This window comes from Sander lucioperca, chromosome 10 (assembly GCF_008315115.2).
Source record: "Sander lucioperca isolate FBNREF2018 chromosome 10, SLUC_FBN_1.2, whole genome shotgun sequence".
Taxonomy (NCBI): Eukaryota; Metazoa; Chordata; class Actinopteri; order Perciformes; family Percidae; genus Sander; species Sander lucioperca.
The window spans coordinates 13,454,021-13,471,648 of record NC_050182.1 but is presented as its reverse complement, the minus strand read 5'-3'; the positions used below and the strand labels follow the sequence as shown (position 1 = coordinate 13,471,648).

Below are 17,628 nucleotides of genomic sequence, written 5' to 3'. Positions count from 1 at the left end.
TGATACTTGTTGCTGTGTATCGATACAGTATTGCCACGGAGAATATCACAATACTATGCTGTATGGATTTTTTCCCCCCCACCACTATTGAACACATGGCGCAGCCATGCAGCTCCCACCTCTCAGTGAACCACAGCGGCCCTCTGGGCATGAAGGCCTCAAACCTGCATTGAATCAACATCAAACCCGGCCTGAATACTGTTATGGCATCTTGTACCACAATCATGAAAACAAGATTTCTTCAACTCTCAGAAGGAACTTCATCATTCCAAACACACTGCAAGCTCAGCAAGTTGTTACCTCTGTGTGGAACCTTAAGGATGTATAGCCGCGGGTGATATGTCTAATGTCCAAACCGCACGCTCAATGTGTTTCTGACTAGCTTAGCGGTTCGCCAGCGGTCCCCAATCTGCCTCAAGCGCAATTAACGCCTCCTGTAGTAAACAGAATGGATGCGGTGTTGGTGGTTTTGGTTGAAGGCAAAGCCCTACTCCTAATGACCTTATGCTCCTCTGGGCTTCAAGCTCATGACTTATTGATCACACCGGCTGTGTTGACTCAACTGTAAATATACTTCTGTTCATAAAACACCGTAGGGTTATTATTGTGGCTGCCAGCCTCTGTTTTTAAGTGAAATATTGATGCATGAAGGACAGTTTTGGGACTGAATGGCATTGTTTTGATGTAAGGGCTAGATGAATGGTATTGCTGTGGTGTTTGGGTGCAAATAGCTATAAAGTTGATCTATTGCAAGGTTCCCACAGTAATGAAGGTAATAACCAGATGGAGCAGATTTGAAAACCCCCCAGTTCTCTCATTCTGCTTCTTTTTGTATTTTCACTGTGTTCAGTGGACTGAAGCTGTCATTTCATCTTTGAGTTACATTCTGTATTTCTCCAAGGACAGCATGGACTGTTCTCGTAAACAACTAGAACAGAACATTTCTAAAAACTTTATTTTTGCTGGTTAATGACACAGAGATAGCTTGAGCATTGACCTTTATGTCAGCTTATTGTCAAGGTTTGAGGTAAAGCCGTACACTCAAATTGTTTCTCCGTCTTCAGATTTTTTTTTTCTCTCTGTCTTGTAAGTATCTCACAGACTGGTAAGGCAGCTATGTGGTCAGTTCCCCATTGAAGTGACAAATAAGTATAAATCCTTTAATGTCACATACAATGCAGGTAATGCTGGTTTCTCACAGTGTGACTTTGCTATGTGGCAATCAAGCATCCTCATTTGGTGTGGAAAGATATACTTGCAGTGTCATATTGTAAAATTCTGCAAGAACATTTGGTTTCTATAATTATTAGATGTAGTCCTGATTTATTTTGCCAAATAATTAAGTTGCAGCAAATAGATGTTGTTCCCTGTTCCTATTGCATTTCAAACATTATACTACTGATTGATTGAAGACAGTTTTCTCTCATTGTGAACAATAATAAGACAATAGTAAGAAGGAATGGGCCCTGTTTTTTTGTTTTGTTTTTTTTTGACATGATCTTGACCCAATCTTTCACTTGGACTCAATTTAAGTGGACCTGACTACATCCCTGATTGCAGAACGTACAGTATGCATCTGTGTACATTTTTCTCTTCCAACTCTAAAAAAAATGAAACAGCATTGATGAGCTCATGAGTCAAATCTAGAGCTAAACCAAAATTCCCATAAAAGCTTTGCGCTTGAGCATCTTTGAGCAACTTTCAATAGCAGCGGCCTCAACAAACAGGCCCTGTATGCCCTTTGACACAAAAAAAGCAAAGACACATGTACACATTAAATATAAATCATTTTATAATATACAAATTGTACAGATGTCATGAACAATAGGAATGTGGACATACTCAGGCTAGCAAAGATAAAGAATACTTTTTCTTCCTCGATAGCAAACACTGCTATGCAAGTGACAACTGCACATGATCAAAGATACTCAACATTCAAGATGGCAGCCAAGGTGATAAAAAAACAGCAGAGACAAAAAACCTAAGAACACATTTTCCAGAGGCTGTGAGCAAGCTAAAGTGACAACACAGAAGAAGAAAAATGACGGCATCTTATTATATCATGTTCTGTCATTTCTACTCTGCCCATTTCACATCATGTAGCACACAGGACAGGAAATGAACCATTATGTTTCTTTATAGCATTACCAAGAACAATTGCACCAGCGCCACTATTGATGATCAGAGACAATTATGCCGATAGAAGCCAGGAAAATGTATATTAACTTCTTTTTTTTTTTTTACACAAATACAGAGAGCTGCAGATGTATATTTAAGTCTTAACATTAGTCAAAGCTCTCCTTTTCACAGATGGCTAAGGTAACATGGTTCAGCATCATTTAACTGATGAAGTGTGAGATCCTGCCTCGCTTTTCTCTCCCTGTCTGTGTTCTAATTTTTTTCTTTCTACCGGACAAACAAAAAAAAAAAAATCACAATTACACACAGTCCCTGGATGTCAAAGGTTAGACTGCACTGCCACCAATCAGCCCTTATCAGGAAAAGATGGGGCCCTGAAGGCCGCGGCCTCAGGTAGGACAGGCGGATACAGGGCCGTTTGTAACTTTTGTCAAGATTACGATCATCCTTGTTTGAGGATGTCCAACGGGAATGTAGTAGGAGTCGAAAACACAGTCATGTCACATGAGATCACCTCGCCGCTTAACTGATATTCCAAACTCTGCTCTTCTAGATAAAGTGGAATATGATCTGCCTGTTTTTGCAGGATGCCAAAGGGGAATAAATATCACAGTTTCTGATTAAAAACAACAACATCAAAAGTAGAAAGGCAGGAATACTGAAACAAATTCATATTCATAAAACGGATATATGACAGTTAAGATGTTTTTTCACGACGCTGGGGAAAATGAAGAAATTGATTAAATCTGACGAAATAAATGGACCAGGATTCAGTGGGGATATTTCTCAAATATTCATAAATGATCTTGTCAGCTATCAAAAGGCGTCTTTTGGTATTGCCTTTTCATTCATATTCATATTTGTCACATTCTGACAAACGTGAAAGTGACAGCTGAGTCTTATTTGCTCCCCAGCAGCTCTGATGCTAGTGGGAGCATAACATAATTCTTGAATACAATAAGTGCTTATTAAAGCTCAAACAGCCAAAAGCTAAAAGCTGCTGAGATAATGGCGTTAAAAATAAATGAAGAAGAAAAAAAAAAAACACTACAGAAAATATTATGATATGACTTCATATCTTAATTTCTATATTATCAGAGTGGTTATTTGTCATGTGCTAGTGCCATCTCCTGTGTACAGCTGTGGAAAATCCATTCTGGCTCAAATATGACCCTTGACCTTTTCTGCCATTAGCCCTCACGGGTCTGGACTCCGTCATAGTGGAGGGCGAGAGGACAAGGAGCATATGTTTTGGGGGTCACACACACGGCGACCCCTCATTTTAAAACCACCAAAAGCCCTCGGGAGGTAGCTCAAAGCGTCAGTCAGAAATACATTTTAGCAAGCTTTAGCGGAAAAGCAGAGGCATCACAAAGCCCACAGTAAGATCTCTTGACTCAAAAACAGAACATTCACAATAATAAAACAAAATGTTCTTCCAAAACATATTACCTTCATATAGACAAACACTTGTATCCCATCACTCTGAATTCCAGTAATAAAACAGGGAACAACAGCTTCAAAATACCAGCACTGACTGTTTCAAATCTTTCCTGTTTGACTATTACAAACATATAACACTTTAATCACCATTGTGCCTCTATACAACATTTCTAAAAGCAGATTGTGGGGCATTTACAGTATAGTAGTAAGGCTAAGCTGGTCACAGTTTTTAAATTCTACTCTACACAAAATCACTTGCCATTTTACATTGAAAAAAATCTCAGCGGCGGGTGGATTAATTAAGGAGAGCACTTATTCAGCATAATCAATCTTACTTCTGTGTAATTGAAGAGTTTCATCTACAAAAAGGAGACATTTTTCTTGACCAAAGTATCATGTATTACTCATAAAATAAAAGATCCAAATTTTGACAAATTATAGCCAGTGTGAAGCAGGACAGCAGGTAGTTTAAGTTCTTCATTATGTGAATGCTAACATTCTAATAAATAGGTTTTCTGACATATTTTATAATGTATTGTTTGTAAATTCTTTGCAAAAATTAACATTGTTAACACAGACTCTTCCTCCTCAGTGCAAATGATTCCCCATGACATCACCGTTAAATCTGAAGGCTATTTGCTTGACATGTTGAGGTGTTTTGCTGTCAATACATCCCCCAATAAGTGACCCTCATTATAAATGCATGATTCCTGACAGATACCCCACTGACTAAAACCCATTAGTGAGCTAATGAGAGCTCTACACTGTGAACATTGCTACCTTTCTCCCTCCCTTTCACCTCCCCCCATCCCTCTTTCTTAAAATGGAAAGCTACTTGATGCCATGAAACAGCACATTATGACTCCGTTATTGTCAGAACTGATGTCTGAAATGAGGTGCTTAAAGAGCTGGAGGTAAAATAATGAAGGAAATCTCAACAGGGAATGTGGAACGCAAACGGCTGTAACTTTAAATGAGCCTATTCATTTCTTTTATTTGACTCTCTTATGCTCGGTGGGCCTTCTCTTTCACTCTCAACGGTTTTCTATGTCTCAATTTCTCTCTCTCTCAGTCTTTAGGTTTGGTCTCTCCGTAAACAACAAGGCCCAGTCCTGACCACACAGCTTATTCTCATCTCCACACTGATGAGAGCTTTTGTTTGTGGCCTTTGACTGGAAATGTAATTAAAAATGCAACTTTGCGCAGAAATAAATCCTCACTCCTGTATGTAAAAGCTAACTAGGTGCCTCTAAATATGAGTCCCCCCCCCCCGAGCTGCAAACATTCAGCTGAATTTCACATCCTTATCTGACTCAGCTTTGAATATGAACATTCTGTATGCAAGGTGAGCTTAGCACACCACACCAAAGAGTGATTATCGGCTCTCTTTGAAGCACTTGACGGCTTAGAGCTCAGCGTAAACAATTATCTCTTCACCCTACTTTGGATTGCCTGTCGCAACAAACGCCTTTCCCATCACCTCTACCAGCGTTTTCCAAGTTCCCTCCACCTCACAACTTATTATGGTGCACAGAACGAAGGAACGGGAAACAGTAATAGTCTGTGATCACATAAAGATGCTTTTCTGAGCATGTCAGTCGTGTGGATGAGGACCTGTCAAGATACTATCTCTCAGATTTTGGAGCTGACTTTCTCTTTTCTTAGCTTCACAAACTAAAAAAAAGCTGCTCAGTACAAGTATCTGAGTACGACTATTAGGACCTATGCTTCTCAAACTATTCTTCAAAAGCAAGCAGAGAACGCCAGTGTTTCCCTCAGTGTATTGTAAGCCTGTTGGCCCACTGGGTCTAAGTTGCTCGCCACCAGGCCTAAGCCACTGGGAATTATTTTTAAATGTTTTTAATATTTTATAATTTATATAATTTATTATTATATATTTATAATAATTTTAAGATGTTTTTTTTTTTAAACTACAGTTTTTTTACGGCTCGGTTGGAAACTTAGACATAGTCATATCTTCAAATGTCCAGTTAGCTTTTAGCACTGACTTAATCTAGGGCCATATGGAATCTTCTGAAAGTCTTATAGTTTTTTTAAATTCTCAATTTTGCGATACCGTCCATGATTCTGTTATCGCAGAAACTATTGGGCTCTACATTAATGCTTTTTTAGTCTGTAACTGGCCCCAGCCGGGCCCTCGTCAAAAAAAAGCGATTGCCACCGGGCGAAACAACTTTTCTGAGGGAAACAAATGCTCTTTAATCCATGATCACTGGTGTTTTAATAAGGTAACCCTTACATTACATTGCATTGAGAATCATGTAACGCTCCTTACTCCCTTAAGGTCCTGATCACACCAGAAAGTGGCACAGTCTAATTTAGAGGCTTGGTGATGTAGGAACTATTTACAAGGCTAGTTGGTAAAACTAAAACTGCTAAAAAGCTAGCGACGCAATAGCTCTCCTAGCTTCGTTTTATTTTCTCTATACTGGGGCGGTCACTCCCCTCTAACATTTTGTTTTCAGGTTTGTACACCACTTCATCCAATAATGAAATGCTAACTGTCAGTTAGCAAGCTAGTTATCTTGGTCGCTAACGGGAGTTCACACAGCTACTATAGCTTCCTCCATTTTGGCTCTCCGAGTCTCAGTGCCCTCAAAGTTTAACACAAAATATAATGGCTTACTATGGGTGCAAATTTATGTCAAACTTGTTGTGAGAAATTCACACAGATTTACTTCGCCCCGACAAACGAACCCACTAATCTCTGTGATTCCATTGACAGGAAATGGTTTTTGCTGCGGAATTTCACCGATGTGACGAGGCCTTTAAACTGTTTCTCATTTTTCTTAAGAAACAGGAAAACGCTCCCAATCTGATCATGGCATCGTTCAAAATATTGAACCCTCTGTCGATCCTCATCCAGATATTCCAGTGTCTCCACATAGTCTATCCTGCAACAACATCTCCTGTTATGGATATATACATTCAGTATGCATGGTTATACAGTAGGGCTGATGTCGCTCTGTAGCTACAATATGGCAGGTTGCAGGGGAATTGTCGGTGGTGATGGTAGGTTTGGAGAATGCTGCAGCGATGGGGATTGAAGCCCCTTTAATTTGGATCAGGGACGACACTGTGAACCAGTTCTTAAGATGGGGAATAGAGAGGTAGGGTGGGAAAAAACCTTGACTTGGACTACTTGGGGTTACTCTAGAGTCTCTTCTGGGCTTTGATTAGTTGGCTTGGCCTGTGACTCTGCCACCATCTCCTTGGCATTGACCTCCACGCCTGCTGGTTCTTCTGTCTTGCGCTTGATTGCAATCTCTTCGCCCTTGTCTTTGTCCTCATCCGTCTCGACCCCGTTTTCGATTACAACTTCTGCTACGCCCTCGTCCTCTTCTTTGGTCTCGCTCTGTGTTTCGACAGTCGCAACGATTTCCGTGGCTTCCTGGACCTCTCCGTTTTCTAAAGGCTCTCCGTTCTCTTTTGATCCCTCTTCATCCAGTGTTATCTTTTCTTCTCCCTCTTCTTCTGTGCAGTTTTCTGCTCCCTTGTCCTCTGTCTCTGCTCCTCCATCTTTCTTTTCAACAGTCTCTATGCTGATTTCAATCCCATCATCAATCATTCTATTTTTCTCACACCTCATTTCCCTTTCTTTCAAGGTCTCACTTTCTCTTGCTGCCTCTACATCTGTTGCGTTCCCTTTTTCATCCTTACTCTTCTCTTCCTCTTTCTCAACCGTTTCTCTGTCATCAAGAATCTTAGGATCCTCCGCATCCTTCTCAATTTTTGTTTTCTTCTTCTTCTTGTTCTTTGCCGTGTCTTTGATGCAGTTCTTGTTGGACTTGCTTCGGGGCTTGAAGATCAATTTCTGAAACATTCAAAGTTTACGTAAGCATATTAGTGGAATACATTGTAACTCTTTAAATATGCTTTTGGGCACAAAGCAGTACGCACAGACTTTATTAAGAATAGATCACAGTGGATCTAATATTGCACTGGTATAACGAGCTAATTCAAATGAGTCTCATTGATGCCGAGAAGGAAATTGAGGCCATTTTGAGGGGAGTTATTGGTGGCCTCCAGGCCTGCAGTCTGGCCAAACAATTTTATGCAATATGTCCTCAATTATTTAAACAACTTCTGCAGGGTTCAACACACTGCGAGGATATAGAGAACTGAGATAGACGGCAAAGAAATGGCCAAGAAAATCTTGTTAATGCTAGCAATTCCCTGAGTCTTAGGGCCTATTAAATTTGTTGTTGTGATGGCAGTTTAAAGTCGGGTCACAGAAAGCATCACATGGATTCATTCCACTGTGGACAAAGGTTAGCTTTAGAGGTTATCGCCACTATTCAGGGTCGCCAATAAAGCATTACCAAGCCTGCTTCTCCAAACAACACATTTGTCTGTTGCTGAGGAATTCCCCATATCTCAGACAGAGAGGAGTCCGTTCTCATTTGTCCAGCGCTGTGTGTGTTTGGCTACTTAAAACAAAAACAGCTGTGGAATTGGAAGTGGCAAAAGGTGATGTTGGCCTTCGATATATGGTGAGCAGTAGGGCTGCACGATTTGGAGAAAAAGTCATATTGCGATTGCGATGCTGCAGTTGCGATTTAATGGTATCATAAGTTTACTTGATTATCAAGGAAAATGCAGAAAATAAGCTACTAACATTTTGAAATGTGTATTTGTTTTACTTATATACTTTGTACAACCTCTTCTTAAGGTCTGCATGCTCTGAACCCCTCTAGACCTAAATACTCACGTGACCATTCGCGACACATGCACTACTGCTTAAACACACTGATTGCGGGCGCCTGTGTAGCTCACCTGGTAGAGCGCGCACCCATATACAGAGGTTTACTTCTCAACGCAGCGGCCGCGGTTTCGACTCCATCCTGTGGCCCTTTGCTGCATGTCTCTCTCTCTCTCTCTCTCTCTCTCTCTCTCTCTCCCATTTTATGTCTTCAGCTTCCCTATAAATAAAGGCCTAAAACGCCCCAAAAAAATCTTGGAAAAATAAACACACTGACTGGTCACTGGTCATCTTTTGTGGACATTGTTACGAGGGGCGCGCTTAATACATCCCTGGGGTACCGTAATTCAGAGGGCAGATTCAACACAGAACCATAAATCAGGCATTAGTGAGAGTGAGAATGGCAGGAGAGTGAGTGACATCAGTGCCTGAGTGGTGAAGCGAGGAGAGCGGCCGCCGGTGAGCGGTGTCAGAGTTAGCGTAGCGGCTGTGTGAGGGAAAAGCAGAGGAAAAAAGAGATGGCAAAGATGATGTAAAATTAGTTAACAGTGAACACCAAGCTTCTTAAGACACGGTGGCTCCATCTGCTGTTAATACTGTTGGTAAAGTAAAGGGTGTTACAACGTGGAGACGTGGATTGCACACAGAGTGTCACGCACACAGTACACCTTTTTGTTGACTTAAATCGCACAATTTTTGCGGTTATGTAATTGCACAGAGTGACATCTCGATTGCGATTAGATTAATCGTGCAGCCCTAGTGAGCAGGTGACCCCCCGGGCCCCCCTTACTGATTATCGCCCCCCCCCTGTGCCACCCCACTTAAAAAATCTTGGAATCACCCCTGCAGGTGACAGACCGACTGGTTTGAGACTCCACATCCACATTAGCCAAGAAATACAGAGAGGAATTTAAAATTGTGTACCTTGGATTCCCTCCTCTTTCGGCCCAAGACGGGTCTCTGCAGGAAAACAATCTGTTTGGTGGACAAACTTCCATCACTAAAAGATGAGGACAGGGAGAGAAAGGGAAAGAGGAGAGGACATTGGAGGAAAATATTGTCAATTCAACAAGACAATTTTATTTCTTTAATCAAATACTTTTATATTTTGGTACTTATTTATCTAGAAATGATTAAACATAAAATGAGAATGAGAGATGGAAAGACACTTTCCCCAATTGCTTTAAAACATTTAAAAACAATGTTACAAACATTGACGGACTCTTTATAATTTATTAATTTCTTTGCTTGAAAATTTGTCGCGGAACTCCAAGATAAATATGTATAATTAATTTGAGTTAAATCCTGGGATAACACAGATTGATCCACACTCTTTCTCCGACCTTCCATCAAGATAGTCAAATGATTGCTGGCCGCCGCTCATGCTTTACACTCTTATCTGACAGTTTAAGGATAATGGCTCATGTTTGTGGCCCAACCTCTTCACTGTTTGTCATCTGTTTCCCCCCCTTATATTTGAGTCTCGTAAGGAAACCGATATTTCACACCCAAGGAGGCAAATTGTGCAGCTTGTGAACAGCAACTTCTTAAAACATGTATTTCTTCTCTTTTCCTTAAATTCCCCAAACATAATCTTCTATCCCATGCACATGACACACTCCTGTGTTCTAAGAAGGATAATCTGCACAAGTACCCGCGCTGACAGATTAAACGCGGCAGAAAATGCAGGTTCATTTCTGAGTGGGCTTCCTGTCTCTCACACTCACTCTCACTCTCACTCCTTTGTCTGCTCATCTTCGTCATTCATACAGCCCCTTTTAATAGTGCAGTGTTCTCTTTTCAACTAGCTGCCTGCTCAGTTTTACCTCTCTGCTTTTATCTCCGGTGACAGCACAGTTTTATTGTTTGTTTCTTCTTTATTCCTTCTATTTATCTTTTGCTATTATTGGACATGGCTTAAAGGAGATATGTTGTCCTGTGCTGCTATCTGACACAAGTTTAATAACACATGCACACACGCACGCACAACACACATACACACAAGGGTTAGGTGCTGGCTAACGTTAAGCTGCCAGCTCAACCTTGCACATGAGGAAAGATGGCAGGTTTATGATCGCTGCAGAACCCTAAAAGCCTGCTACAAATCTTCCCTTTCTCAACATCAAATGGACTTGAGTCTCTTCCAGCAGAAGGCTTACTATCTAAACTATCCAAAGCCCACCACAACTTCTTTTTTCCATTACCTTCTTCCTCCCACCATTTATCCATAAGCCATTTTCGAGGCTGTCAAGAATGCTGGACTGCTTCCTGGCAAATCAAAGCTGAAAACTAACCGGAGTTCCTAGCAAAAAGCCCTAGCCCATTAAGGCAGAGAGGAGTGGATGGCTCAGAAAATTACAGGTCTTTACTGAACCTACTCTCGGCTGTCAGTGTCAGCCGCACTATTATAACTTGAAGCCATATAGAACCGCAATGTCCCGTTTCTATTTATGGGTGAATGTACCTGTTGGCGGCTTCATCTTGAGGGAAAAAGTCTACTGCACACCTCTGCTGCAAACTGACACTTAAAAGAGAAAAGCCTGACAAATCAAATGCTGCACTCAAAAATGCAAACTTTTCTTCTGAAACGACTGAGATTAAGACTCTATATGTTGATCACTATTTTGTCTCCAGCTAATTTAGATACCTGCAATAATGAACTAATTTGTCTGAACCTTGTTGTTTCCTTGTTCTCTTGTTCCACCGTTAATGTAGAGAAATTCACATTTACTGTTGTAAATGGCTCTAAAATGTAATTACACATACACTACATTAATTGAATGTGGCAAACAGGAATGCATGCTCTGAGACAACTACATGAATTAATGTTGTATGGAGAAGCCGCTGAGCACCAGTTAGCATTAATTTCAGACACGGCTGAGATCACTGACACTTATCCGACCCCTCCAGATGAAGTGCAGTCTGCAAACCCTACAGACTACATAAAAGCATGCATTATCAAATTTTGCTATTTAAAAATGCAGGAGTCAACAGCACAAAAACAAGTGTAATGAGTATTGCTAATCTGAAATAGATCATCAACCATTATTTCGTTGCGCAAAATATTTTCAAGGAAGGGGGAGAAATGAGCTCCGTCTTGTACTGTATCTAGGCCGACTATGATTAATTAGCCATGCTGTGCTGTTGTGTTGTGGCATTTTGAGAGAGAGGGAGGGCGGGAATGTAGAAAAAAAAACAAAGGATGAAAATAGAGAGGTAATTAATCAGCTATACTAGTAAACATGACCAGCTGAGATGGGATCAGAGCAAACAATCGCTCAGTGTACTGATAGAAATACTGAATGTACACTTCATCAGTTTGACATGTTATATAATAAGAATAGTTTCACATTTTTAAAGTCTATCTTAAAACAATACTCCCGTATGTATATTTAAATTACGTGTTGCTGTAATCATTCCTCCTGTCCAAAGGATCCCTTTCCTGTCCACGTTCTTTGTAAAAAAAAAAAAAATCTAAAGTTTAGTGTTTACAGTGTTTGGTGCGTTTGAAAAAGTGCAATGTGAAAGCAAAACAAACCAAATGACAAAAGCAACAATGTTGCAACTTCACCCCAGAATTGCACGCTCAATGGTGTTTTAAGCTCCCAATTTCGACTTCTAGGCAGCGCTGCGACCGTCGACTTCAAGGCACCTAACCCTAACCCTAACCATTGCCTAATCCTAGTGCCTTCCAGGCAGCGCTGCCTGGAAGACGACGTTGGGGGCTTAAAACACCGAATCGCACCGAGTCCACCAAACTATGGGTGTAAAAGTGCCCTAACTGACATTGTTAAGTCCACCTTTTTGTCAAATCTGTGACCAAGCAAATATTGACAGACATCTTTTATCTAAATGCGCTGAAGCATTATCTGCGGGTACTCATTTACTACACCTGTTGTGTTGATTTGTGTAGTAGAATTTAGTAGTTTTAGTTGTCTACTGCTAAATAAGCTAGCCATTAGCTGTCAGAGGCTAATGTGTTGCTAATACAACATTCTGTTGAATTACTATTTGGCTAACTGTTATGTATTTTTGCTGTTTTTACTTTTACTTTGTGAATTCTATGTTTACTAGATTAATTAGGTGTTTATTCTACCCTATATGGGGATTTGGCGTAGATATTTACCCTTGATACTTTGTTTCTTCCTAGCATGGGGCACAATGCAACTAATTTGACAGCTAGCTAGCATATACTTAGTAAATCCGGTTTCCTTGTTACTTCACTAATATATTGTTACAATACATATGGTTTAACTCTTGTGTATCTGCTCTTTTCTGATTTGCAATGACTATCATTGAGTTTGTTGTCCAATAAAGTTTTCAAAGTTTCACATTTCCTTCAAGTAAAGACTTCAAAGGCCAACTGCTGTCCCTTAACCTTGTGTTAAACATTATTTGACTGCATTTAAAGCAAAGTAGCTCTGTTAGACATTGAAGGCCTTTGACTAAATTGTTTTTTCATCTTTTACACATTTTTTTTTAAAACACCTACAGCATGAGTTGTTTCTAAGACTGGTTTGAAGAGTCTTAACCATACTGCAGTGACATATTTGACTGGTGAGTTACGTTATCAGCATGTTGAAGATCAAATTATGTCTTGAATTGAAGCTCTTCAGGGTGCCTAAAGAACATGCGAGGCCTTTGACCATAAGCGGATGTACACTCATATAGCAGCCATGAGTGATGAGTCAGCACAGGCTTAGCTGAGGAACCGTTACATTTCAGTGAAGAGATTTTCCACCAACAGTCAGAGCTGCTGCTTTTAAACTTCCACAGCTGCTGCTGCTCGGCTTGAAGCTCAGCCTAAATTGGCACAGATTTAGGTAAATTTTTTCTAAAAGCCGTCATATTTCTTTGAACAATAACTTGAACAGATAAGGTGTGCGTGTTAAGTTTATAATATCTTTGGATTTTAAGAGTTTTCAGCCGAGTTATCAGCTTCACATTTCTTAAGAAACTCTTTGTAGGTCTTATCTGAACTTCAGAGTTGAATCCCCACGACAAAACTAAAAGTAAAAACAAAAACATGAAAGTATGTGTATTCTTTGTAAACCCTGCAGTGACAGAGCTGTCACTTCAGGTTATAAAAAGCATTGTTATCTTGTGAAAACTCCCAAATGTCAACTTTTATTAAGAACTAAAAAAAAAAAAAAAAAAAAAGACTCTTGTTTCAAACTTGGTGACTGCACTTTGGGGATAATCCAGTGTTTTTTTTAAGTAATTCAAGAGCATAATAAAGTACATTTACTCAAGTACTACAGTAAGTAAAACCTACTTATGTACTTGTACTTTGAGGGTTATTTATTCAAACCTTTCACTGCATTCTATTGTATTAATTTTTTATTCCATTTGCTTTTTAGAAAATCTAAAAACCTTAATCCTAATCTTAATCATAATGTTTTTTTAATCTTTAAAAAAAATAAAAAATACATGTGTACATAAGTGTTGCCCCCATAGGAGACACATATATCACCAGTGTTGCAGCCAATTGGTTTAATAAACCACATGAATAGTTAAGATGTGTGTTCTGAATACTTTTTTACAAGCACAAAGTAACAAAGTTTGCAGTTGCTCTTGTTGCAATTTCTTCTGGTTGCCAACAGGGGTCATTACATGGTCATAGATTACTTAATATCCCTTTTTAGTAGCCTAATTAGATTGGAATAAGAATTATTCTATCAATCTTTATTAAACAAGGACCATGCATGGACCACAATGTCCCTTTAATAGTCAGGTGAGGGCCATTACCTGTTAGTCTTGATTACAGGAGTTGGCAGCACACAGGTGAGCCTCCATCCATACATGGCCAGGGACTGTAGCAGAGGAACATAATCTGCCTTCACCTGCAAACCCTGTGGAAAAAAACAAGGTGTCCATTACAACCTGCAATCAACACAAACCACCTGAAACCTGCACATAATCCCCGTCCATCTCCATTTAAACACCACGTACGCCGCACAGTGAACAGTACGCATGCATATTATGTAGCAGAGTGCATTCACTGTGATTAGAGCTGTGAAGCATCAAGGTATGAGATGCAATCAAGCGCTGTCAGCATCACTTCAAATCTCAGTTAAGAAAAAAACAGAAACATCAGATTTAACGACTTTAATACGAAGAACGTGTGCCGTCTGAGATGTTGTTTTCTAAAGCAATGTACACCGAAAAGAATAAAAATCTGAGACACAAACTGCTGCAGAAACTCCCTGGTTGCCATGAGTCAACATGGTAACCATCTCTATTTATGATAAGCATTTGTCAGCACAGTAAGTCCTTGAGCAAATAGACTGCTCATGTGAAACTGCTCACTTTGTGGTAAACATTTAAATGCTGTTTGTGCTATTAAAACACAATCAAATGAGCCATTCTCTTAATGGCATACAGTATTTAAATCAAGAATGGATGACACGCACAAACATTTCTATGCTTATTTTGACTTTGGGTAAAAAATAGCTTGTTATTAATTCAAACTGAAAGACACAGATTACTTAATGTACTTTCAGAACACACCCTGTTCGGAGAGGAAGTGTGCATGTGGTTTGCCATTCTTGTCATGTTAGGCACCTGCTGAAAATGAAACACCACAACGCGTGTCAATCATATTGCTCATACCTACAACAACATATGCATTCACACACACACACACACACACACACACACACACACACACACACACACACACACACACACACACACACACACACACAGAGCTGCCAGTTATTAAGAGACCTCAAGGGGCGGCACCATAATTTCCAAAAGGATGCCTGAATTTTTGGATTATGCAAAGCAAAAAAACTTTTGAAAGACGAGAGTAGTAAGTCTCAGTATTCAGGCCGTTAACTTTTTTACATAAATTCCAGAACGTTGCACTCAATGGAGCAGTATGGGTATTGATATGAGTCAGGAAGGCAGTGAACATGAACACAGAACTGAACAGAGTCTATTCATAGTGCAATGATCAACTGTACAAGAACAGAGACTTGCGAATACATCACACCTACACACGCTACATTACCCTTCACTGTACTGTGAACTGTGAAAATCTTGTCTAATTAAAGCTGAACCAGGCGAGGTTTTTATGAGAATATACTTTACACCTGCCTTCTAATGTAGCCTCTATCACCGAGAGGCTACATTAGAAAAGTATGCCTCTTTTTTAAGATCATTTTTTTAAGCTTTTTGTATTACATTTTTATTAGATATTACATATAGAAAGGGGCAGAGAAAGGGCCACAAGTTAGATTCAAACCCTTTTTCATCTCTGAAGGAGCCACACCACAGATTCATAAACATCTGGTGACATAAACACTTCAGAGTGAAATACAAAAGCTTTAGCAGGACCATCACTTTCTGTATTTTTGTAGAAAGTATCACAGATCAGAAAAAAGCTTTTATTGTGGTAACCAGGGTGCCAGTTTTTAATTTTGTCTTGTTTCTACTCTTACCAGTGTTCTAAGTTTTATATATGTATTGCTTTAACATACATTTCTTCACTGTAAAAACTACTGCTTGACTTCTATACTGCTATTGCCTCTACTAATTATGCATCAGGGTCCAGTGGGTGGTCACACAGGGAGAATAAAGAGTGAGAGTAAAGCCAGAGACTGATCAGCATGCAGCACTCATTGTCTGCCATGAGACAGACCTCAAGTCAAAACACTTAAACCCACTCCACTGCACAGCGCCTCATTTTTCTTCCGCAGATTCTTATTGACCAGGATGACAGAACATGCACAAACAGACCTAACGCAGTCACATATCAAGTTGTAGGTTGCAAAAAGCTAATCGTTAGAATACAAGACACCGCTCCAGACATTATTTACACAAGCATTACTTTCTAAGTTCCTACAGGGAGTGGCACATCTACATTTTTTCGGGGGTTTATGTTGGAACCACTCCCAGAAACATGCTCTCTTTCAAAGCCTGCCCGGAAAGAAAATTGAGAAATAATTTTTCTGTAATGGCTTGCTGTTCTTTGGAGTAGGTGAGAGTTAATCAAAGTCCCCGGAGTCTATCTCCCCTCGCCCGTCCTGACTTATTATGCAGGGCCACCTTGCTGCATCAGCACTCCAGCACCAATCTGTAAGCCTAAAAAACAAAGTTATCAGATCACCATCTTTGTCTTTCGATGTTATCTGAGTGACTATAAAGAAGGAGGTCCACACGGTAGAGAGAGGAGCTGTAGTTCAACCACCTCGGTTAAAGCTACTTTAAATTAAATCCAGGTTTTCCCTGAGATCATCTCGTTGCACAGATAAACACATTTGTACCTTGGAGTGATGGGCTCCAACCACCTTGTTAAAGGGCATCTCCGCAGGAAGAGGAGAATATGTCAGTGACTTTCGCTGTCACAGTTTTCCCATCTGATGGTGGTAGCTAATAACAATAACCCACATCAAATCTTAATGTTTTTTTTTTATGTTAAACCTCTATCATTTGCAGAGAAGGTATGGGGATATTACTGCATCTTTTTTTTTTACAATGGATTGTAAGGATATTTACTAGCAGCTTTTATAATATGATAATTTGTAATTTGCACAGCTATTTGAGTAGCCTAGATGTTTCCTGTTCATTTGTTTCTCTAACTTCTTTTTAACCCTGTGATGTGTGTCTATGTTGTTACTCTTGCAAGGCAAGTTCTCTCTGTCCAAGGCGAATTTCTCCTTAGGGAGACTAATAAAGAGACTTTAATCTTTTATCTTTAATATATATTATCTAGGGCTGCACAATTAATTAGGCATTGGCCGGTTACCGTTTTCAAGGTATACCGTGGTTTGACAAAGTCAAGGTTTCAAAACCACTAACATTTTCCGTCATACCGTTCCTAAAGTATGAACAGTTTTTTTTAAGAGTGGTCAAGGAGAGAAACTGCAGTTTTGTAATCTGTCTCCCTGCCAGTGTGCAGTGTGCTTAAAAAATAAAATACATTGTGTTCAATGGTGATGATTATCATTCCCTCCAATATCATGGATCATATCCCAATCGCAATATCAGTCAAAATAATCACAATTAGATATTTTTCTCATACCGTGCAGCCCTAATATTATCCAGTGTTTGGGAACTTGGACCTCCTATAAAACAAAATTTGTTTTCAGGCCTATGGCAGACGAGGGTGCAGCTGCAGGTCAACTGGAGGTTCAGAGTTCACTCTGGGAGTTAGACTAGCTCAACAAAAACACCAGTATGTTGTTTTTCTTTAAACCCCCTCCACCGACTCTGCAAGGTAGACATAACAAACCATAATTCTGTTTTGTACCAGCTCTGAATATAGCTGTAATTTTGCAGACTACCAGGGTCGACAGGTTTGCAGACACAGCCTAGTA

The 17,628-nt window shown here is 39.8% G+C and overlaps 1 protein-coding gene across 1 annotated transcript in view; it reads right to left on the bottom strand.

Annotated features, from left to right (window-relative positions):
- Positions 1-1,768: 1,768 nt before the first annotated feature.
- The window catches only part of LOC116035978 (raftlin-like), a 114,552-nt gene continuing 98,692 nt past the window's right edge, over positions 1,769-17,628 (bottom strand). Inside the window, exons 8-10 of the mRNA XM_031279371.2 lie at positions 14,054-14,157; positions 9,230-9,305; positions 1,769-7,417 (exon numbers count right to left, since the gene is read on the bottom strand). Coding sequence (XP_031135231.1) covers positions 6,752-7,417; positions 9,230-9,305; positions 14,054-14,157 — 846 coding nt within the window. The 3' untranslated portion in view covers positions 1,769-6,751. The remainder of the gene's footprint in view (positions 7,418-9,229; positions 9,306-14,053; positions 14,158-17,628) is intronic.